At 43.6% G+C, this 24,088-nt stretch overlaps 1 protein-coding gene across 1 annotated transcript in view; it reads left to right on the plus strand.

Moving 5' to 3' along the window:
- DAB1 (DAB adaptor protein 1) overlaps positions 1 to 24,088 on the plus strand; it is a 282,080-nt gene that overhangs the window by 154,689 nt on the left and 103,303 nt on the right. The window contains exon 4 of the mRNA XM_054512854.2: positions 1,183 to 1,281. Within this exon, the coding sequence (XP_054368829.1) occupies positions 1,183 to 1,281 (99 nt within the window). The remainder of the gene's footprint in view (positions 1 to 1,182; positions 1,282 to 24,088) is intronic.

Consider the following 24,088-nt stretch of genomic DNA (forward strand, 5'->3'; position numbering starts at 1 on the left):
AATGCATTTGGTAGGTACCTTCCTACCGAAAAGGGTAAGGGAAAATAGAAAACTTGTGTAGTTAAAAACTGCAAACCGTGGGGTGCCTGGGTGGCTCAGTCTGTTGAGCATCTGCCTTCGGCTCGGGTCATGATCCCAGGGTCCTGGGATCGAGCCCCGCATCGGGCTTCCTGCTCAGCGGGGAGTCTGCTTCTCCCTCTGACCCTCTCCCCTCTCATGCTCTGTCTCTCTCTCTCTCTCTCTCTCTCAAATAAATAAATAAAATCTTTTTTAAAAACTGCAAACTATAAGCATGGAACTCTGATGATCATATTTTTCCAGACCAAAGGGAGACATGCAGTCTGGCAATGGTTTTTATTTTCTTTCTACTCTCTAAAATCGATTCCCATGAAAACTTTTTCCAGAAGTAAAGATAAAATCACATTTAGGAATATATTCTGCAACTCGTCTTTATTTAATAGATTGAAACCATATACAGTATGAAGCCCAGCAACATATTAATAAAAGGATCATATCATGTTTATCTTGGGGTCTTGATTTCTGAGCCAGATAGCTAGGCACAAAGGAGGCATTCTATAAATCTTGGGTAGTCATGTGAATCAGTGTTCAGGTATTTATACAGTGTTAGATAAAATGATAGGGTAACCATTACCCTAGAATATCAAGAAGAGACAAACATGTCAGGCAGGGAAGCATGGAAGGGGCAAAGGGAGAGCAGTGTGGATGATTGGTGGCATTGGTGGATGGTATCTGACATGCCTTTGGGACTGGAGGGAATCTTCAAATGAAAACACTCATTAGTGGATGTGCGGATACACAAGATGGGGTGCCCGCCTCCAATGGAATATTATTCTGCAGCAAAAAGGAAGGAAGTTCTGACGTGTGCTACTACACAAAGGAAACTTGAAGACATTAACAGAGTGAAATAAGCCAGCTATAAAAAGGCAAATTCTGTACGATTCCACTTCTATGACCTATCTAGAGAAATGAAATTCAGAGAGACAGAAAGCGGAACGGTGGTGATGAGGGCCTGCAGGGGGCAGGGGGCTGTGTGAGGAAGAGTGAGTGTTTAGTAAGTACGGAGTTACTGTTTGGGAAGAAGAAAGTGGCTCTCGTGTTGGATGGCTTGGGGTGCTTTAAATGAAAACACAGGAGTGAAAACCATGCCCTTCCTTCCAACAGGGCGTTGTTGCTGGTGCGCGTTCCAAAGGAGAACACAAACAGAAAATCTTTTTAACCATCTCCTTTGGAGGTATCAAAATCTTTGACGAGAAGACAGGGGTAAGTAAAAGCATCACATGGCATTGTGAAATTGAATCCATTGACAGATGTGCCCTTAAAAGCCTCTACTCTCTGGGCAGGAATATCAAACAAGCATAAAAACACATGAAGCAACTGACAAACTTGATCAACTGTGATCGTCCATCAAAGGCAGGCTCTTCCCTGACTTGGCCACAGTGTTTCTAACAGTGTGATTGTGATAAAAGTGTCACACAGGCCCAGGAATCTAACGGGAGATTGATGAGCTTTGAAGCGCGGTGGGTAATGTGACAGTTTAAGTTAAATTTCTTTGTGTGTTGGCAACTTTAATGACATGCATTCTAGAGGGAGACACATGAATGTCTTTTGACTTGGTCAAAGCCTCCAGACTCTCCGGAGTTTACCCTGTGCCACCTTGCAATTGCTGTAATCAAAAAGAATGGAGATTTCAACCTTAGAAAAATGTGTCACTGCATGACCAGGAAATGTCAGGGCTGATGTGTTTGTTGGACCCGCCAAGGAAGTGGATTGTGTTTTCATCAGCCCCCTAGCAGCAGTTAGCTCCAGCATTGATCCCTGGGGCCGTCCTGACATTGGTGGTCCTGTTAATTGATGATAAGGGAAAAAGAGAAAAATGTTCTAGGCTCTATTTAGTCCAGAGAGCAAGAGTCAGATGGGTGTGGTTTTTTTCCTTTTATTCATTCAGTGTTTTACAGCTTATAAAACACCTTTACACATACCACCTCCTTTGAACTTCCCAACTTAATTTTCAAGCGTTGTAGACGCCAGACTCAACCAGCCAAGTTACTCAACCTTAGTCACTTTCATTGTATTTTCTCCCCTTTGTTCTGACTCCTATTAGGACCCCATACGGGTAGGAGGATGATAATTTAACAGTAAAAATGGGTTTTGAAGAAAAGGTATTTCTGAATAATTAGTAATAGGACAGGTATTTGTCTACCCAGATTCACAGCAGCTTTATTCACAGGAGCCAAAAGGTGGAAGCCACCCAAGCGTCCATTAGCGGATGTGCGGATACACAAGATGGGGTGCCCGCCTCCAATGGAATATTATTCTGCAGCAAAAAGGAAGGAAGTTCTGATGTGTGCTACTACACAAAGGAAACTTGAAGACATTAACAGAGTGAAATAAGCCAGCTATAAAAAGGCAAATTCTGTACGATTCCAATTCTATGACCTATCTAGAGAAATGAAATTCAGAGAGACAGAAAGTGGAACGGTGGTGATGAGGGCCTGCAGGGGGCAGGGGGCTGTGTGAGGAAGAGTGAGTGTTTAGTAAGTGCAGAGTTACTGTTTGGGAAGAGGAAGATGGCGCTCGTGATGGATGGCTGGGGGCGCTGCACAACGCTGTCCATACACTTCACACCCCTGAACTGTATGCCAAGAAATACTTAGAATGATAAATTTTCAGTTACGTGAAGTTTACCGCCATAAAAAAGAACTAGTGATAATAATTTCTGTTCATGGGGTACTACTGTATACTACGTGCATATTAATCACGTGACATACATGATTCAGTTTTGCCCTCACAGCAGTCTTACGGGAAAATAACAACTTCATCAAGCACGTAATATGTGCCAGGCATTGTTGTGAACCCTTTGCAAGTACCAACTCTGTTAATCCTCACGACAGCCCTGTGAGGTAGATGGCAGTATCCTCTCCATTTTATAGCTGGAGATATTGAGGAGAGAAACGTAGGTGTAATTTATTGAAAGTAAGCGGTGGTTGGAGACAGGATTAGAATCCAGGTTGGTCTGGCTTGTGAGTCTTCTCACTTAAGCTTGCTGCCTGTTACTTCTCAGAATAAGTGACTTTGCAAAGGTCACCCAGCAAGTAGGAGGCAAAACTGGGATTTGGCCTCCCGTTGGCCCGAATATCAGGGCAGTTGAGCTCTCTGTCATCGAGAAAGGTCGGCCTACCTGGGGATGCCTTGGGAAAAGGGAGTTGAGAATGAGGGCACAAGCTCAGGGAGTAAAGGAGCTTGAATGCAACAAGATTAAGAGCCTAATGAAAGTCTCTCCTGCCTTAATAAAAATACAGTTTCTGAAGCCAGGGAAGTTTTTCCTTCTCCTGGGTAAGACTACTGTTTGGAGACTTGTGCTCAGTCTTGAAACTCACACTTGAAAAAGGACACAGGGAAATCAAAGAGTATCCTGATGAGGGGGGCTATGACAATTGGGGGACTAGAAATTATCTTGAACCAAGACTTCTCAACACAGGTGTAGCCTCCTAGGCTCCTAGGTACACACAAGAGGCGGAGAGCTGTGGGCTTGTAGAAACTGTTAGGATGTCATTGATCCCCTTACCGTCGTTATTGGAGGGAACCAAGTAATGTGGACCAAGCCTAACCAGGAGATTTATATGCCCGAATACTACATCATCATCTCTGTTGTCTGCCTGCCACCGTGACAGCTGATATAACCAAAGGGACAGGAGTGAGGTAGAGTGTCAGATACCTTATCTTGTCCTGGGGCCATGTTTTGGGGCATTGCTGTTCCATTAGGTAACCCACCATCAGATAAGTTGTACCCAGATCATGAAAATCCCAATCACTAAATTTTAACTCATAAGGAGAGATAGTTTGTACTCTTGACCTAAATCTAAATCCTCAGTCAAGGGTGGCTGACCTGGCCCAAAAGAAAGATACCACCAAACTCTCTAATGCTATTTTTGATTCTTCAGCTGGACAAAAAAGGAACAACAGTAAAATCATTGTTTGAGCTCAAAACCATTTGACTTTGTGGAAAAAATGTCCGCTCCCTGGTGGAGGATCAGGGAGAAGGCAGAGTGGGATGTTTTCTGTTTGGCTTATTTCACTCCAGTTATGTTTGATTCACATTAGGCCCCGGTAGCATCTGGCTTCTGCAACCTGAACTTATTAATATGTCTCAACACAAGTCTACGGAAAGCTAGTGGAAGGGATTGAATGTTTTAAAGCCCGAAGCAGAGACAACAGAGAGCAGGGGAGCCCCTACTAATAGTGGTCATCTCTCCAAAGAGTTGTGTAGTAGCAGAAGGAGCTGACTTGTTCTGTATGACCCAACAAATAGAACCAAGATCGGGTAATAGGAGATTCTTTGAGGCAGTGTTGGTTTATGAGGAGGAGGAATTTTCTACCAGTTAGATGGACCACCGTCTGTGCTAGCAAGTTCCCCATCACTTAGGAGTATTCGAGCAAAACCTTATGATGGGAAAATTGTGGAAGGGAGCCAAGTAGAGAATGAAGTATTAAAGTCACGTCGAAGTTGAATCCTGAGACTAGTTTTAAAATTCTGTTTCTTCCTTCAAGTCATCCCTGTTGATGTGATTTATCTTCAGACAAATGGAGGTTTTTCAAACTCCATTGGAGATTATGAGCAACAACAGTTTACTAAACCTTTGTTGTTGCCCAGTAGGGGACCAACTGAATTGTGCCCGATAAGAGTTTAAGTGAAGTATTTTGTCTTACATATCAATGAAATGGAAAACTAGGTTTTGCCATTTGGAATGACAAATTTTTGTTGTTTATCATATCTAAAGTATTCTCAAGCTTGACTGCATTTTTGTTCAAACCAAAAAAAGAAACATTTGCAGAACGTGACAATAGCTAGAATTTTAAAATCCAAAAGCTGTCAAAAATGTTTTGATCCCAATTAAAGAGACCCTTTGCAGCAATTTACACCTTGTCTTGAATTTCAAAGGGTTCTTGATCCCAATCTTTACATGAGTAAATTCTGTTTTATTATTAGCATGTTGCGGGGAATAAATCAATATTGAAAAGCTGTTCACATTTTCAGACAGCTAGGTATTGATAATGTGTCAAAGGGATCAGTGAGAATGCAGAAAATGTCATATATAAACTCATTGTTATTGGTAATAGTAGGAGCTGTAGCAAATCAGGAGCAGATGTGATTTCATATCAATGTTGCTAGGTCCTCAGATCAGACCTGTGGGTACTAAGGCAGGAGTGAAGTCGTCATCTTCATTTTGCGGATAAAGAAACTGAGATTTTGGGAGTGTCTTTGACTTGGCTGTAGACTCAGAACAAACCTTCCAATTTCAAATCTTCTGTCTTTCCAGGGAAACTCATTGATTTCTCTCTTGATTTGCAGTTTTATTCCATAGAATTGCTATAATTTTGTGCCATAAAAAATCATAAATATTGCAGGACCCTGACAATAAGTCTGTTTCTCAAGACAGAGGGCAGTAGTCTGCATCAACTTTTCAAGATGATGTAGTGTCTTGTTGCCATAATCACATGTAAATTTTGCTTGTTCGTTTGGTTTAGCCAACTCTGATCTGGTAGTACTATATATACCATCTGAAGCGCATTACAACAATGCTGTGAAGTCGGTGCTATTGTTACCAACATTTTACAGCCGAGAAAACTGAAATCCGAATTAAGTCCCACAGTAAATTAAGTAGCAAGAGCTGAGATTCAACCCCAGGCAGTCTGATCCAGAAGCCTTGATGCTAGTAAGATAGCACTAATAATAACATACCTGCCTTAGTCTGTTTGGGCTGCTCTAACAAAAATACCACAAAGGAGGTGGCTTATAAATAACAAACATTTCTTTCTCACAGTTCTCGAGGTGGGGAGTCGGATATCATGGCCCCAGCAAATTCATCGTCTCGGGGAGAACCCACTTCCTCTTAGCTGGTGCCTTTTTGCTGCTTTCTAGAGCCTCTATTATTAAGACACTAATCTTATCCCAAAAGGCTCCACCCTCATGATCTGATTCCTTCCCAAAGGCCCCACCTCCTAATACCATCCCCTTACGGGCTAGAATTTCAACATATGAATTTGGAAGGGGGAGGACATAAACATTCAGACCATAGCAATACCAAATTTTATAAATGATGTGCTTTTATATATATTAGAGCAGATTCAGTATTCTCTCCGTTTTATTGTCACCATTATTCATTTTCACGCTGATGACCTTTCCTGAGGGAAGGTACAAGGAGTCCAGTTACCACTAGAACTGTCTTGTGGATGGAATATTGGCCACGTAACCCGTATGTGGTTGGGCAAGAGCAGATCGGACGCCTCTTCTGTGCCACGTGACGCTCCATTTCCTGGGGATTCAAAGATGAATGAGACGTGGTCTTGCCCCAAGCTGTTCACAGTCTGGTTTTACCAGACTCACAAAGCGAGCTGACAGTTGCTAAGATCCAGGTTTGAATGGCGTTGTCAGGACTTAGGGGATCAAGACCAAGCTTTGGCTAGAATATTCAGGAAGTTTTCACAGAAAAGGGCACACTGACATGGCAGTGGAGGAGTGAGCTAGAGAGGACCAGGTAAGTAAGACCAGAAAGAAAAAGCAGTATTTCCAAATGCACAGAGGTCTTAAAGAGAAAGATACGTGTATTCATTCTTCTCTGCAGAAAATATTTATTGAGCACTTCTATAAACACACAGATGAGCAAAGCCATATCTTTTTGTTCATCACTGTTGTCTATCCAGTTAGCACAATGACTCCCACATAGTAGGTGCTCAGTAATACTGCACAAAAAATAAATTGACTTAGTGATTAAGAATCAGCAGATGTACGCAGAATTACTAGGGCATAGCAGGGGAGTGGTGGAGAGCGACCCAGAATTGAATACTGTCTCTCATCATAGAGGGCTAATGATGTTTTAAATGCAATGGTTGCACTTAAATCTCAGGGCTGATTTAATAATGTACTCTTTGGTGAAAACCAGATGTCACTCTACTTGTATCTCATCAAAAACAGGACTGTTCTTCCTTCGGTTTGAACTGGATGTTTTGAGTGGGGCTTGGGGAGAGCAGTTCAGGAAGAGGAAGGAATGTGGGCCTGGGGAGGGAGGCAGGGAAGAAGAAGAAGGGGCCGTAGAGCAGAGTGCTGGGACCTGGGAGTCTATGGGACATCCCTGTTATGTTGGGAGCCACTGAAACACTACACAGAATTTTCCCAAGACTACTTATGAACTAGCTTGTAGGCAGGACGGTATGGTTTCCAGTATGCTCTTGTGTGTCCTGTCTCACTGGCCACTCAGCAGTTCTGGAGGGTTTTATTGCTGCCTTTTACAGATGAGTCTACTAAAGGTACAGGGAGGGTGAGTGGCTTGCCCAAGGCTATTATGTGTAGGAATTGAATGCAGATTCACACTTTATAGCGCCCGAGCTTGATTCTTCACTTCACTGATTCTTTCCCTATACTGGGTGTTTTGGAACTTTATGTCGGCATTAAGTGGTTACAGCTTTTGGGGGAGAGGGTCCTAACGCAGGAATTTATTAGGGGCCAAGGATGCCAGACATTCTACGGAGTATAGGATGGTCACACACAACAAAAGTGTTTACTGTGCTACACGACTTTCAAATGTCTTGCTAGACATTCACGTAGATAGAAAAATCTATTTATAATGAACTGAATCTAAAACCTAACTCTGCATATAAGCAATGTATATTGATAATACTGAGTTTTCCAGAAATGCAACTGAACTATAAGAAAGGAGTACTTTGTTTTGTTGGATCCCCATCAAGAGCTGTTCATCATTTTGGAAGACCATACCACGTGATGCTCTTCATATTTGAGTTACCAGCATGGTGCTGGTGTACCACTTTTGTGGTACCTGTCATACTCACTATCACTCTACTCATTTGGCCCATCCATAAAAATGTCTGATATAGGGAAAAGAGCATCTGCAAGGGTGGATTGAGCACTTCTTAAACCCCAATTTATTCATTATAAGAACATGTAAACAGGGGCGCCTGGGTGGCTCAGTCATTAAGCGTCTGCCTTCGGCTCGGGTCCTGGGATCGAGCCCCACATCGGGCTCCCTGCTCCGCGGGAGGCCTGCTTCTCCCTCTCCCACTCCCCCTGCTTGTGTTCCCTCTCTCGCTGTCTCTCTCTCTCTGTTGAATAAATAAATAAAATCTTTAAAAAAAAAAAAAAGAACATGTAAACATATAGCCATGTCCTTAGGTTCTTCAGCTGTAGTTGTGACTAAGCGTTTGTACGTAGACATTCACGTTTTTCATCCGAAATCTTTTATTTCTTTATGTTATAATTAGGACATTTTGGTGTGCTTGAACTTTATGTTTGTAGGTGGATGATATAATCATTTGCAGGCAATAAAGGAAGAATTACAAGATATTTGTTATAAAAAGAAGGTGTTTGGTCAGAAAAGATTAAGAACCCCTGTCTAGACCAGGGCACCATTTTCATTGGTTCATTCATTCATTCATTCATTCATTCATTCCACAAGTGCTTATTAAGTGAAAGGGGCATTCTACTTGGTGGATAGAGATGAACCAGCCTTTCCTTTGAGGAACTTAGGGTGTTGGAGGTAAGACAGACATAAATAACTAAAAGCTCAAGGCAAGAATAATTAATATAATAAGAGAAAGATGAAAATTATCACTAGAGTTTAAAAGAAAAAATGTTTCTTCCATCTGAAAAAATATGGAATGATTTAGGAAGAAGGGGCAAAATCTTGAAAAGTGGACAAGATTTGACATTGGGGGTGTTAGAAAACCAGTGTCCAGGCAAAGGGAATTACAGGGAGTGTTTACTAAGCCTGTGTGGTGGGAAAATCATGAAGGAAGGCAGGCATGGGGAAGACTGAGATGTCTATTCTTCTGGATCTAAGGATGAGTAATTGCTATCAGTGAAAGAGAAAACTGAGAAGGTAGGCAGGGGCCAGATTGTAAGGCCTGGAATGTCAGACCAAAGGATTTTGGTTGAACCATTCCCATTATAGCTCAGATACTATTCAGGGTACAGAGAAGTAGGTACAGGGTTTATAAGGCCACCCTTAGTTCTTAAGATGCCTTTATGCAAATCAGGAATGGGTCCCTTTCTTTAAGACTCATTGCCATTTGCTGGGAAATTATTGCAATAAGTATATATATTTTTGATGACTATAGTGTGTCTCATTCCCCTGGAAGCTGTGCAGTACACACCCTGCCCAACTGGATGTGGCAGATCTGGGAGTATCATCAGTGGATGAGCAGAATGCTGGGGCAACCACATCTTGCCATTTCCTGTGCAAACCGCGCAGTGCCCAGCTTTTGTGATTTTTCTCAAGGCAGCCCCTCCACTCTGAATGTCCTTTGCTCTGTTTCAGACAGTAAATACCTCATTTTTCAGGGGCTTGTAATGTCCACAGTAATACCAACAGCAGTATAAATTCTCACTTAAATTTATCAAGACCTTTCTCTGGGCAAAGTGCATCCTTCAACCAAGTGCTTTACTTGCTTTACTTGCTTTACCAATTTCCTCCTGCGTGCAGGATTCCTGTCGACTCTGTCAGAATCCACAGCCCACACTCCTCGCCAGTCTGATAAAGGCACCAGAGAGTGGATGGAGTGGAAGGAACACGGATTCGAGATCCAGACCATCTTGGATCTACTCTTGACCAGTTGTGTGATTGTAAAGCAATTTTTCTTAATGACCTTGTGCCTCTTTTACTCAATCTGTAAATGGGAATAATAAAAATACCTATTCCTTAGGGTTGGTGCAAGATTAAATGAGGATTTACTTTAATCCCTTAAGACTTAGAATAGTGCCTAGTATATACAAAGCTCTAGATGTTAAATAACAATATATCATTACCTATGTTGTCCCTTCTTTGGTACAGACCTTCTTATGTCCTCTTAGCAGAATGCAGAAATCCTTTTGTAATGCTCCTACAGCATCCTCTGCTCTCCTTTATCATAGCAGACCGTCATGCTCCCATCAGAAGACACACTCCATGAGGTGCCTATCTGCAGGGTCTCACATAGGCCCTGGCATGTGACAGAAATGCTAGTTGGACACTGAAGGGAGGAGGGAAGGCAGTCAGGGAAGGGTAGAACAAAAGAGAAGGAAGGAAGGTACCAGGAAATAATAAGTCAACTTACAATGAAATGCTAATTATCTGGGCCAGATCTTGGAGCCAGAGATGCTCATTTTGCCATGTAAACAGTAAGTCCGGGAAAGAACAATGCAGCTGGTTCAGAGTTAACCCAGTCCTAGGATATCCTGGGTGGAAGGTGCCTTGTGCAGTGACTAACCTACTCATATTTAAGTGAAGAAACCTAGAACCTTAAAGAGAAGTGATGCCTGACCTCTCCCAGCAAATTACATGCAAGGCGCTCAGGATTGAACACCCCTTGGGGCTCCCAAAGAGTCACTCTCTGATGCTCACAAAACAGGAAATAGGAAGTGTCCTCTTCCCTCCGCTTCCTTATTTTGCCTTTCTCTCCTCTTGCAGTCTGTTCTCTCTATACCATCTCCATGCTCTCTGCTCCCTCGCTTCAGCATTCAGGCTCCAGGTGCCTGACAGCAGCCCCAGATCCATTTTCATATCAAAGAGACTGAACATCTAAGGGGGGAAAATTGGGTATCTGTATGTTTAGCGTCTTGTTGGATGATATTGGATTTTAATTTATCACAATAAAGAATCAATTTATAGCTCAAAACCAACGTATTTTAGAAACTGATTCTCTCAGGAAGCTGCCTCTGGAAGATCATTTTGACAGGGTGTAATTCATGACTGGGGGGGAGGGGGGGAGGATGTCCCTATTACCCTGGAAAGTGAGACCATGAATGTTTTCAAGCAGATCTGGTAAATTCAGAAATGCAGGCTGACCTTGGGTATGGCTCATCTGCTTGCTCCCTGGGACCCCGTTTCCTCAGCTGGTAGTCATTCCACAAATTTTTTTTAATTAAAGGTCCAGATAGTAAAGATGGTGGGCCGGTATGGGCTCTGGCAACTCTTTCATTTTGCCATGGTACTGTGAAAACCACCTCACACGATATGTGAACAAATGAGTTTGGTTGAGTTCCAATAAAACTTTATTTGTCAAAGTAAGTTTCTAGTTCGTGAGCCGTACTTTGCTGGCTCTGTTCTGGATGATTATTAAGGAGTATTCTCACTTTCTCCTTCTGGCGCTCTGATGAGCCCAATGGGAGAGCAGGTTGAGCACCAGCTGAAGATCTCCAGTTCTTCCTCTCTCGGCCCTTTGTTTACTGCTCATTCGTGGCTGACTTGGGATGGATGCAGAAGTGGGTTTTTTTTTTTTTTATAAACTTTGAAGATAAATATTCAGCTCTGAGAAATTGTATTCCTTATTGCTACCATTTGCTGGGCACTAATTGCCAGACGCTGTGCGAAGTGCTTCCCAAAAAATTTTTCTCATTGAATTCTTGCTGTCCATCTGTTAGTTATAGAGTATTATCCGCACTTTACAGATGAGGTGATGAGGATTCGGGGAGGTTAGGTCACTTCACCAGGACTACTCTTTAAGTTTTCGTCAATTTCTTCATTCAGCCACTATTCATTGAGTACCTACTATATGCCGAGGAGTATTCTCAGGGATGTGCATACATGGGTGAATGAAAAGAAGATCCCTACTTCGTAGAGTTTACCTTTTAATGTGGGGAGACAGAGAAAAAAAGACACACATAAATCCTATACTCTGTTAGAGGGTAGTCAGTGCTATGGAAAAGGAAAAAGTAAAGCAAGGTCAGGGCATTTCTCCACTGTACTGTCTTTGTCCTTGCAAAGGGGCCTGTGACATACGTGCATTGTAAATCACAAATATTAACATGCTCTGGGAGCTTCCTGTAGTTTTAAGGGTCAGCTGAGTAATGGAGAAAGACACTTCTGGAAATTCTCATGCAAATTCCAGAGGCCGTTAGACTTGATAAATCAGAGCTGTCCGTTTGGGTGTTTCCACTTTTATTTAGATGGCTGATGACTTTCTGTGGGGTCCGCTGTTGATTTTCTCACGCGTTGCTTTTAAATTTTAATTTCAAACACATTTCCGTGACTCTGCCATGGTTATTTAATAGTACTTCTACTTTTACAAGGACACTCCTTACCAGAGCCTTTGGTATCGAAATGGTGTTGCTACCAATAGGCGCAGCACTGGTATGATGGTTCTTCTGTCCTCGGTGGCGGCCTGTTGTGGAGCAGCACTGATAGTTCTGGGAACAGTAAAGGAATGTGTGTCCTAGACAGTGAGAGATTGGGTCAAGGTGAGAGCCTGGTCAAATCCCCTCTTGGGGGAAAGGTGCTGGGGAGAACGTGTGGGCTAGATGACCAGTGGCACCAAAGGAACTCCAGCTCTGCTGGGAAGGCCTGGATTCGGACAGTCACTTGGTTAGAGAAGCGCAGGTTGAATTGTTTTTTTTTTTGTTTTTTTTGTTTTTTAAAGATTTTATTTATTTATTTGAGACAGAGAGAATGAGAGAGACAGAGAGCACATGAGAGGAGGGAGGGTCAGAGGGAGAAGCAGGCTCCCCGCCGAGCAAGGAGCCCGATGCAGGACTCGATCCCGGGACTCCAGGATCATGACCTGAGCCGAAGGCAGTCGCTTAACCGACTGAGCCACCCAGGCACCCCCAATGGGGAAATTCTTTATGAAATCACTTAACATGGTGTGCATACTTGTCTGTTTGCATTCTTTTCTTACTCTTTTTTTTTTTTTTAAGATTTTTTTTATTTATTTGACACACAGAGAGAAAGCACAAGTAGGCAGAGAGAGGCAGGCAGAGAGAGAGGCAGAAGCAGGCTCTCCACTGAGCAGGGAGCCCGATGCAGGACTTGATCCCGGGACTCCAGGATCATGACCTGAGCCGAAGGCAGTCGCTTAACCGACTGAGCCACCCAGGCGCCCGCGCAGGTTGAATTGTAACCACAGAATCAACAGCAGCAACAATGGTGATCCAAAGAAGGCTAACACTGTTGTTCTGGATGTTATTGTAGGTGCTTTATATACATCTCACTTCATACCTTTATAAAGCAGGGACTCTCTTAGTAGCTCAGTGTTCTCCTTTGGAGTCTGAAAGCAGTCATTAACTAGCCGCTCTTGGTAGCCAGCCTGCAAAATGGAGTTATTACCTCTTGTTTGTAAAAGGTAACACAGAGGTTCAGAAAGGTGCAGCGTGTTGCCACGGTGTCTCTCTCAGATAGTAAAAGGTGCCCTATGCAAAACGTTCTGTAACACCACCCCAGGTTAGTGCCCAAACTAAGGAAACTGCTGTGTGAGTGTGAGCAGTCTCCCATGGATGGCTAGCTGATACCTGGAACAAAACGCTTCAGTGTTCAGTGATGTGTGCGTGTGTGCATGTAGCCTTAATGAGGTAGATCTAACGTCCTCACATTTTTATATCTTATAGTCACTATTTTCTTGTACCTTTTCCTACTTTTCTATGGACTAGGAGCAACCATGCTAAGCTGGGAAGGCCTTTGCATTCCCTGATTACTTGCAGATATGAGAAGTGGGGAGAATTCTAAATGAAGAAACAAACAAAAATGCTAAACTGTGAGTCATTTGAAGGCAGGGCCCATGATTTGGCCATTCTTGTATCTCCTACCTCGTGGCACGTAGTAAGCTCCCAGTAGATATTTACGGAATTGCACTAAATTCCCCATTGTTAAGTCAGACAGCCTGTGATTCACCTGCTTGTTCAGCTGTGTCCGTCTAAAACCGTTGGCCATTGTGGGTGGCCTCTAAATTCTATCAACAGTTATCTAGCTGAGACAGAAAATGGGAGCCCCGTCTGCTCTGGTGGTGGGTTTCAATGATAGAACACATTTCACTCAGGCCATGTCTGGCCTTCCTAGGGCTCCTCGAATTTCTAGATGAATAGGAGATTACATAAAAAAGTTGCACGTAAGGTATTAAATCTCACCTTCTGACCTTCATGCGTAGGGACCTTGTTTCCCCGCATTTTTCTTTCTCTTTCCCCTGATCTAATATACCTTTATCTTGCTCATTCCTGTTCTCCAGTGCTCATATGCATGTAAATAAGTCACTTTTGTTCTACTGCCATATACATTTTCCAAGGACATTATCAAGTACCAACACTGTAGAAGATACAAAGTATAACCTGCTATAAAAGAAGCAAAATACACCTAGGGGGAAGGAAAGGAACAAACACTTATTGAGCACCTACTGTGTGTCTAGCCCTTCACTAATATTATGATACAGGTTCCTGGAGGACAGCAACTCTTGCCTTCTTCTACCCGTCCTATGTCCTGCCAGAGCAGGGAGGCCTCCCCCCAAGGGAGGCAGTCCCTTCAAGGACCTGTGGGATCTGCACCTCAGAACTTTGATGCCAGGCACCCTGGGTCTTAGAGCACATGCAAGTGCTTTTTGCTCAAAGGGTGAGAGAGAGAAGGTTAGCCAAACAGAGGTGGGAGGGGATGAGGGAGTGCCGTGAGAGAATCTACTGTGCTGGGTGATTTACGCCCACTGTCTCATCCTTCCTCACATTCACGCCATGTTACTAACCCCATTCTGCTGGCTGCAGCCATGAACACTGGGGGTGGGGAAGGACACAGGTGCTCTGGGCACCGAGGACAGAGGCCCGTGACTTCACAGGTGTGACTTGAGCCCGCGGCCTCACGGTCTTTCTGATGACCCCACATCAGACCCGGCATGCAGCCATTTCCGCCGTAGGCAGCTCCAGCACTCTGGCTCCAGCCCAACGTTGTCCTGGGATCCTGCCGGCGCTCAGCCTCCTCCGGCTGCCTCAGTCACATAGCTCAGGGATTCGCCTGCCGGAACGGATTTGGCTTTCTTAGAGTATTTGGAAAATCAGGAGGTTGCGGATCTGCAAGAAATTACCAGGGAAGCATGGCCTCGATATTTAAATACAAAATGCCTGCACCTCTGGAGATGGAGGTCTGAGTTTTTCATGGTGTCTAAGAGATGCACAGACTATTTTGGAATGATATATTTAAAACAATTTGAAGCTAAAGATGGCACTGGCAATTGTCTAAACTCAAGACATGCACAGCTGCACCTGGGGAGGGAAGGTACTTCATGTTCTCCATAAATGGGTCCAGAGGAGAGTGTCTGAGACTCGGAGGTGTGCAGATGCATCACCTGGTGACCGTGAAGTCTGATACATTTCACCCACGTGCACGGATGCACAAAGTCACACCCGATAGTTGGCAGGGCCCGATCCTTACTTGCATCTAATGCCTCTTCTACTTATAAAAACATATATTTATATATTTATTGTAGAAAATTTAAGAAACATAGAAAAGCTGCAGAGAAGAAAATAGAAATTATCTGTAGCGCCACCACTTAGAAACAAACCCAGGCAAGATTTTGGTGTCTGTACTGCCAGTCTTCTTTACACAAATACGACTTATTTTTTCAAAACCAAAATTATCCCGTACATGCTGCTTTTTTGTAACCTCCTTTTTTGCTTCTCTACATCTTCTCTTTCATTAAATATTTCTCTAACATTCTCAGTCACTGGAAAGCATTCTAGCATATGTGTGCAACATAATTTAATAAGCACCATCTTGTTAGTATCCGCATCTTTGGGTTTGTCTTTTTATATACGTCTGTGATGATTTCCTTTAGTTAAATATCAGAATCACAGGTTCAACATGTATGTATATTTTTAAAGCTTTGATTTTTTTTTTGGTCAAATTATGTTCTGGAAAATTATACTACCAGATGTACAAATACCGTTTCACTACATGTTTTAAGCATGTTATCATTTATTTTATTTTTTTAAGTTTTTAAAATCTGTTTATTTGAGAGCGAGAAGGAGAGCATGAGCAGGGAGCAGAGGGAGAGGGAGAAGCAGACTCCCCACTGAGCAGGGAGTCTGACGCGGGGCTCGATCCCAGGACCCTGGGATCATGACCTCTGAGCAGAAGGCAGACGCTTAACCGACTGAGCCACCCAGGCGCCCATTTATTTTAAAATAGAAATTTTTAAGCTTTTTGGTATTAAACTTAAGATGTAATACCCCTGTCTTGATTTCATTACCCATTCAGAATAGTCATCATAGGGCAGCAGTGTAATTGCAGAGACTGTTTTATACTAATGAGACTAATGGTCCTTTGGCTTTACCAGCAGATTTGAATGATGCCAAAAGGCCTTGAGAGTTGGTTCAAATTGGATTTCTTATGGTGTTGGCTTACCAATTCTCAAGCTGTTAACTATCTGGACCACAATTATGCCCTTGGTCCTATACTTTCTCTGGCCTATGGGAGGGCAATATTATCGATTCCCCATCTATGCATAAATGTCACCAAAAGGAGGAAACTTGAGAGTCTTCACAATTATAATTTAAGATTTCTGATCTTTGACTTTCAAGCAGAATAAAATATATGTATATATTCATCCCTACCCATAAAGCCCTCCAGCCTTGGGCAAGTCATTTCACCACTCTGAGCCTAAGTGTCCTCCATCCTGAGATGGAGATGGGGATGACTTTGGCCTTCTTCAGAAGTCTGTTGCAATAATTCAGGGAAGGTGAATGCATGTTAAAGCTCTTTACAAATGAGTGCTCCTTGATGACATGCATTATTTTTGTTCCAAGAGAGGAATAAAGTTGGCATTCAGCAAATGTTTATGACTGAATAAACTCTCCTTTAGTGTTCTTCATTCTAATAATTTGTATAATTTATGGAGAACGGGTTTATGGAGCTAAGGAATGCAGCCTAGGTCTGTCCAAATTCAGAATTAGTGGGATCTGAAATAATGAGATTTTTCCTTTGGCTTCCTTCAGGATGGCTCCAGTACCCCCATGGCGCTCATCAGTTTGGTTTCCTGCCCACAGTGCTTCTATTCCTGCCATTCAGATAAGGTCTTCTAGAGAACTGAATGTGCCTTATACCTCTTGGGCCATTTCTCTAGCCTCAGAGAACTCTGCACAAATCTGCCTTTGCTTTTATCTCTTTTTACGGAACGATGTGAATATCATTGGGACAGTTAAAGTTAACTGTTCCATCGTGTATAAAATTCCATCCTTAAAAACCAGAGAGCTTCCATCAACACCTTGGAGGAGTCCGTTGTTTTTCTTTTCCTGATATCCTCATCTCTAAAAATTAAATTCTTCTATCAAACATTTACCACAAATGCACTGTGTCCCAGGCACTGGGATACCAAGATGGATCAGAGAAACCGCCTTCCTCCACAGGACTCATGATCTAGCAGCTGAGGAAACAACCAGTTACATGACAGGGTGATAAGGTCACGGTGTGGTCGCCTCACTTCACGTTCGTACACGTGTGCTTCTGTATTAATGCCTTGAAAAAGAAAGCAAACAGTAGCATTCTACTTAAGCGAGCAGATGGTATCTAATCGATCCATACTGAGAATGTTGGTGAAATAGAGATATAATATGGAGATACTCAGCAGAGACCAGCAACACAGAAGCCATCATTGGTGGGGAGTAAACCCCGCTCAGCCTGGTGTCCCACTGACTCCCCCAACCAAAGGGGGAACCACTGTCCATTCATACTGTGCCTGTCTTTCTTGGCCTTTGCATGAAGTGTGTTTTGGTTTTATTGTGTTTTTCTGCCTAGAACTTTCTTCCCCTGCCTCCCCTCAGCCCACTCACTGTTTGCCCCTTCCTTTATTTCGCTGACTCTAGTTTATCCTGTAGGCCTCTCCACTCAGGTGCCTTTTCTTCAGAAATGTCTCCGTAACCTACCAACTAGGCTGGATAACATCTGTCTGTACTTTCAGGCATCAGCCACTGGTAATAATTATTAAAATGTATTTTACAAAAGGTAGAAAAAGCCCAAGTGTCCCTCGATGAATGAATGGTTAAAAAAAATATGTCCTATCCATACAGTGGAATGTTATTCAGTCTTAAAAAGGGAAGGACATTCTGACACAAGCTATGAAGTGGATGAACCTTGAAGATAATACGCCAAGTGAAATAAGCCAGTCACAAAAGGACAAATACTATGTAATTCCTCTTACATGAGGTTCCTAGAGTAGTCACATTCATAGAGCAAATAGCACGGTGGTTGTCAGGGGCTGGGGTGGGGGATGGGGAGCTCATGTCAATAAGTACAGAGTTTCAGGGCACCTGGGTGGCTCAGTCAGTTAAGCGTCTGCCTTCGACTCAGGTCATGATCCCGGGGTCTTGGAATCGAGCCCCACGTCAGGCTCCCTGCTCAGCGGGGAGCCTTCTTCTCCCTCTCCCTCTACCCCTCCCCCTGCTCATGCTCTCTCAAATAAATGAATGAAATCTTAAAAAAAATTAAGTACAGAGTTTCAGTTGGGGACGATGAAAAAGTACAACAGTATAAATGTCCTTAATGCCACTGACCAGTACACTTAAAAATGGGTTCAAATGGTAATTTTTATGTTACGTATTTTTTATCACAATAAAAAAATATGTTATAGTTGGGTGTGTTGTGATAGTATGCCTTCTGACATCTTATGTTCCCTTGAGAGCAGAGGCCATGGTTTTCATCATTGTGTTCTCAGTACTAAGCCCACACCTCGTAGATCGCAGGTACTCACTTAAAAAAAGTTGAATGAGGGGCTCCTGAATGGCTCAATTGATTGAGCATCTGAGTCTTGGTTTCTGCTCAGGTCATGATCTCAGGGTCATGGGATGGAGTCCTGCATGGGGCTCCGTGCTCAGTGGGGAGTCTGCTTCTCTCCCTCTGCCCCTCTCCCTGCTCGCACTGTCAAATAAATAAATCTTTTTTAAAAAATTGAATGAGTGAATAAATGTAGAAGTTGTCTATTATTATCATATCAGACTAACATACCCTAATCATATAGATAGGAAACCTCAGAGGGCAGTACTGACCTTACTAGGACCACACAGCTTGTAGCCGTCTACGTCAGGACTGAGACCCAGATGCTATCGACCCCAGTCCAAAACCATCCTTCCCTTCATGCCAGCCTTTATTTGCCATCAGTGTCTACACACAGTCGATAGGACCAGAGAATGTAGTTACAGACACATGAACCTGCAATGCCATGTCTTCGATCAAAAATGATTGTGGAAGGCTGAAAAGAGGGTAGAAGAGGAAGAGGAGAAAAAGAGCCTATAGAAGACTTCCCTGGGATACAGGCACTTTTCATGTGCTTTTTACTTTTTCCAATCTCTTGCCATGTAGCCAAAAGAACTGGGATGGGAAGATTGACTGAGCAATCGGTTGTTTCCCAAGGGCCGTACCAGAATCCCAGTCTCTTCGGTAATTTAACCTGGAAGGGGTTTTGCTAGAGGGAACATCCCTCACGGTTGGGGATGGACAAGATGATTTAATGGGCCTCTTCCTGCCCTAATTGCTAATCTTCCTTGTGGGAACCCCCTTCTTGTGCTGCATTAAAGACTCCATTAATTTGTTTATATATAAATTCAAGCTACTTCAGTTCTGTCACACTTCTAAGAGGCTCCCATTCAAGGGTCCCTAGCTTGTACCACCCTTTAGGATTTACTGATAAGAAAAATGCATTATACATTTTATTACCTTGTCTGTGGAGAACATGTAACAACTATAAAGTACATTCATGTATAGTATGAGTAACTGTCAGGGTAACTGATAAAGTAGTCTGTAATAAAGGTAGCCAGGATAGATGCTGAGGTCTCTAAGTGCTCAAGAGGAGTGGGGAGAGGCACTAAATAAATCCAGTCTTTCAGAAACTGCTAGCATTAAAATAATAATAATAATAATAATAACCAACCAGAATCCTTAGGCCTGCGTTTCACTTTCGAGTGTAATTATTTTACGTTGCAATTCATATCTGCTGACACATTGGAATCAACCCAAATAAAGGAATGTCATAAATCTTGCGTTGTTTGGATTAAGCACGTGTTGGCCCACATGTTGGCACTGGAAGAGGTCTAGGAGGAGGCTGCCCCTGTGTATAAACGGTTTAAGAGAATCAAAAGGCTGGGAAGGATGTTGATCCGGTTAAGACAAATGATCCACCAGCAACCACCCAGCCTGTATACAGCATTCAAAGAAACGAGAAGCTCAGTATGTCATCCTTGTTGGATACATTGTAGCTGGCCATTACGATAGTAACAAGTGACAACCGCAGCTGACCTATCAGTTACTGGGCTTCTCCTTTCTGCCATCTCCCTATGTGTACTAGCTAATATCTTCTAAACCAGACTACGTGGAAGGTATTTCCAGCTGTGTCCTCTAGGCCGTGCCATTTAACTTCTCTAGAAGTTGTTCTAGGTTATTCATTTGGAAATGGAAGTAGTGATAATCACGTTCACAGCCCTCACAACCCTCATGGGGCTGTTGAGAGGATTAAATGAGGTAATGCATGCAAGGTGCCTGGAACAGTGCCTGGCACATAGGACATGCTCCAAAGCGTGAGCTGACCTTAGCATTTTCACCTGACAGATGAAGAAACCAGTCACAGAGAGATGAAGCTTGCCCAGGGTAAAGGATGGAAGAGTTGAACCTGGGTCTTTTTCATTCCCAGAGTCTAAATTCAGTCTATACTTGGCTGCCTGCTGCTACATGGTTTCCATGTTAACATCACACATTGGTCCTTGTTCTGACTTTTGAGCCTAGAAGAAGGGAGCTTTGTCTTTTCTACAGCCCTGCTCATCTCGAAGCCTGTCCAAAGCTGAAGGAGGGAATGGTGCAACCTTCCTTGGTAGAATCTTCCACCTTCACCTGGGATCTGTTAGTACCTGAGTACATGTTGTATCTTGTCCAAATGTGAATTAATGTGGCTCCTTTGGACTTCCATTCTTTTTTGCAGTATGATCTCTGTACCTCCCCCACCCTTAAATATCTGCTGGTATTTTTATAGTAGCTCCACACTCTTACTAGAGAGTTTGCTTGATGACTAACCATTGCTGACCTCAGCCATGGCCGTAGATTTTGCTTCTACAGCCATTTCGCAATTAGACTGGTCTCATTAGCTGGGAAAAAATGCTAGAGAAGGAGTCCGATCCAGGATAGAGGCCTTTACCTCTGCCTGTATGCCTTTTCTTCTGTGTCTTGGATCACAAGATAAATGCCAACTTCTTCTCTGACTGGCTGAGTATTTCCCCCATTGTGCCAGGCTGTCTCCTCAGCCTACATTTCGGATCCACCAGACCAGCAGAGCTGCAGGTCCCAGAGTGATGCACTGAGAACATGGCAGGACTGACCTCTCATCCCCCTTGCCCTAAGCCATCTTGAGAATCCTGCCATCTTCGTGAGGCTTTTGTCACTAGCGCTGGAAGGGAAGCGGACTTCAACATTGGAGACAGAGCTTCAGTGTGAAGACACGAATAAAACAGTTTAGAAACAGACCCAGGGCGGGCGCCTGGGTGGCTCAGTTGGTTAAGCGACTGCCTTCGGCTCAGGTCATGATCCTGGAGTCCCTGGATCGAGTCCCGCATCGGGCTCCCTGCTCGGCAGGGAGTCTGCTTCTCCCTCTGCCCCCCCCCCCATGTGCTTGCTCTCTCTCATTCTCTCTCTCTCAAATAAATAAAATCTTAAAAAAAAAAAGAAAAGAAAAGAAACAGACCCAGGGCTTGGAACCAGGGAAGAGTCAGGGGGGAAAATACAGGTTCGGTGCTGGTTCCACCTGTGAGCTGCATGGCCTTGGCAGATGATACAAAGGCTCTGGAGCTCAGTGTTCTTAATTTGTAAGTACTAATCTATCCTGTGCGGCACAGAGGATTTGAATTAGACCGTGCATGTCAGAAGTGTCTTGGAAACTGCAGCAGGCCCTGCAAAATATTAATAGCTGCACAGGTGGAAGGAGAGCGGACCGAGGGACCACAGGTATAAATTTCTGGTGCAGCTCTGCAACTGACCAGCCACGTGATCTTGGGCCCGGACCCTCTCTGAGCCTCAATTTTTTTTTTTTTCATCTCTGAGATTGGCATAATCATCTTAAGACTCCACCTGTTTCCCAGAGTGGTCCTCAGGCCTCAGTATGATGTTCATACAAGTGCTTGTTTAAAAATGGAACTCTGCGCACTCTGCCAACGTTGGCTACCATCTTTATGACAGGGATGGCCAAGCAGAGGAGTATCTCATCTTTGTCCCTGCAAGTCCAAAGGGCACCTCTGTAGATGCAGCACATTTTCCCAGGAAGAAACCCTTACTTTTCACTGCACAATTTCCAGCTGTCTCAGCCACATGGATCTTCTCACCTATTCCATTCCTTAATTGGAGAGGGAGAATAGAGAGGAAGCAGAAGTCAAAGCCAGGAATCACTGGGCTTTTTCCACACAGGTACGAATTACAAGAACTGTGGCTGTCTTTGCCTCTCATTTTCCTGTCTGCTGGACAATGTTTGCACAGTGCTGAGATGAAGTAACTAAGATCTCTATTCAGGATAAATGCTAGTTCTGCTTTGTACCGAAAGATATATGCCAGGACATAAAAAGAATTCTCTCCGTGGTGTGCCTTTTAATTCATAGCAGTTATAGAGAGCTGTAAAAAGCCACCTCATTACTTCTTCTTGCTGTATATTTCAGAGATTACAGGTATCTTAGTAGATTCAAGGCAAGTCTGGTATTAAAGGCACTGGGCTGTAATCCTTTTTTTTTTTTTTTTTTTTTTTTTAACCCCCCTTTGTAACCATCACTTGGGTCTATGGGAGAGAATATTGGCCCCAGAAACCATTTTTATCCTTGGGCTCCCTTTATCCTTGTGTGAGTGGGCAAGACACTGAGGTGTCCCCTCTGCTTCTAGTGGCTTTCCTTCGGCCACTTGTAAAATGAGGGCAATTCCTGGAATAGCTTCTAGAGAAGCATGTCGTTCATGTAGGCAGTGTGACTGAAGGACCCTGTGAGGGTCCCGGCCTGTCTTCTGAGCTGCCTGTGTAGAAGTGCCCAGCACTCCCAGGTGAGACCATGTCCCTGAACAGCTCTTGAACCTAGTCTGCTGAGCCGTGGAAACAGCATGTTTGTGATATATTAGATCATGGACAGAATGAGGGGGAAAGAGCTAGAATCCCCATGGAACAGCTGAGCTCTGGAGGCAGGAACTGCTGTTTCTACGCCACCTTTTTCCTCCTGAACAAAGCTCCCCATGGCCTATCAAGGTCCCCTCCTTCTCTTGATAATCAAGGTCTTTAAAGAGAGGCTCCAACCCAGCCCAGATTCAGATCCCTTCCTTACAAACACCATAGCCCTTTGGGAAATGCCCTCATCACCCAAAGCAAGGCCAGGCTTTCCACAAGTCAGGCTCCATTCATTTTTAAGAGGCCAGCTCAGAGAAAACCCCTAGCCAATGTGGCTTTTCCTCTCCACCCTGACTGAAAGACCTGTCTTTCCTTCCTGAAGACCCAGGAAACTTCAGGTCCTCCTTCTAGGACTGTGCTGTCCAAGAGAGTACCTTTAGCACACGTGGCTATTTAGACTTAAATTTAAATTAGTTAAAATTTAAGAGCTCGGTTCCTCAGTCATACCAGGCACATTTCAAGTGCTCAAAGACCACATGTGGCTAGTGACTACCTATGAAATAAGAGAAAACATACACATACAAACACATACACACACATATATAGATGGATAGGTAGATAAAGATATGTCTCTGCCTCCACTTCCTGGCATAGCACTCCCGAAACCTTTGTAATTTCCTAAGCATTAAGAACACTAGAAGCATCTTTTGGTCTAATATTTGATCTTTGACTCTGGTTCCTGACACAGAGCTCCAAATCCCTTGGAATTTCCTGGATGATGGGGTGTCTTTTGTGCTAATGAGACAATTTTTGGCGGGCTCCTGGATAGCTTCAGGATGGGGGCTGGTCACCAGAAAGACCATGCCATGATGAGGAGCTTGGAACTTTCAGCCCCACCCTCCTTTCCTACCAATGGAAATGGGAGAGGTGCTGGAGATTGAGTTAATGATCAGTCATGCCTATGTGATGAAGCCTCCATAAAACGTACAGGGTTTGGAGAGCTTCCAGGTTGGTGAGCATGTGGAGGTTCAGGAAGAGTGGCTTGCTCAGAGAGGGCATGGCAATCTGCACCCCTTCCCACACACCTTGCTCTATGCATCTCTTCCATCTGGCTGTTTCCGGGTTACATACTTTTATAATAAACCAGTGATATTATAAGTAAACTATTTTCCTAAGTTCTGTAAGCTGCTCTAGTAAGTTAAACCTGAGGAAGGGGTCATGG

Source organism: Mirounga angustirostris, unplaced genomic scaffold (genome assembly GCF_029215605.1).
Source record: "Mirounga angustirostris isolate CCGP_5_RB_7025 unplaced genomic scaffold, mMirAng1.0.hap1 SCAF_4, whole genome shotgun sequence".
Classification (NCBI taxonomy): Eukaryota; Metazoa; Chordata; class Mammalia; order Carnivora; family Phocidae; genus Mirounga; species Mirounga angustirostris.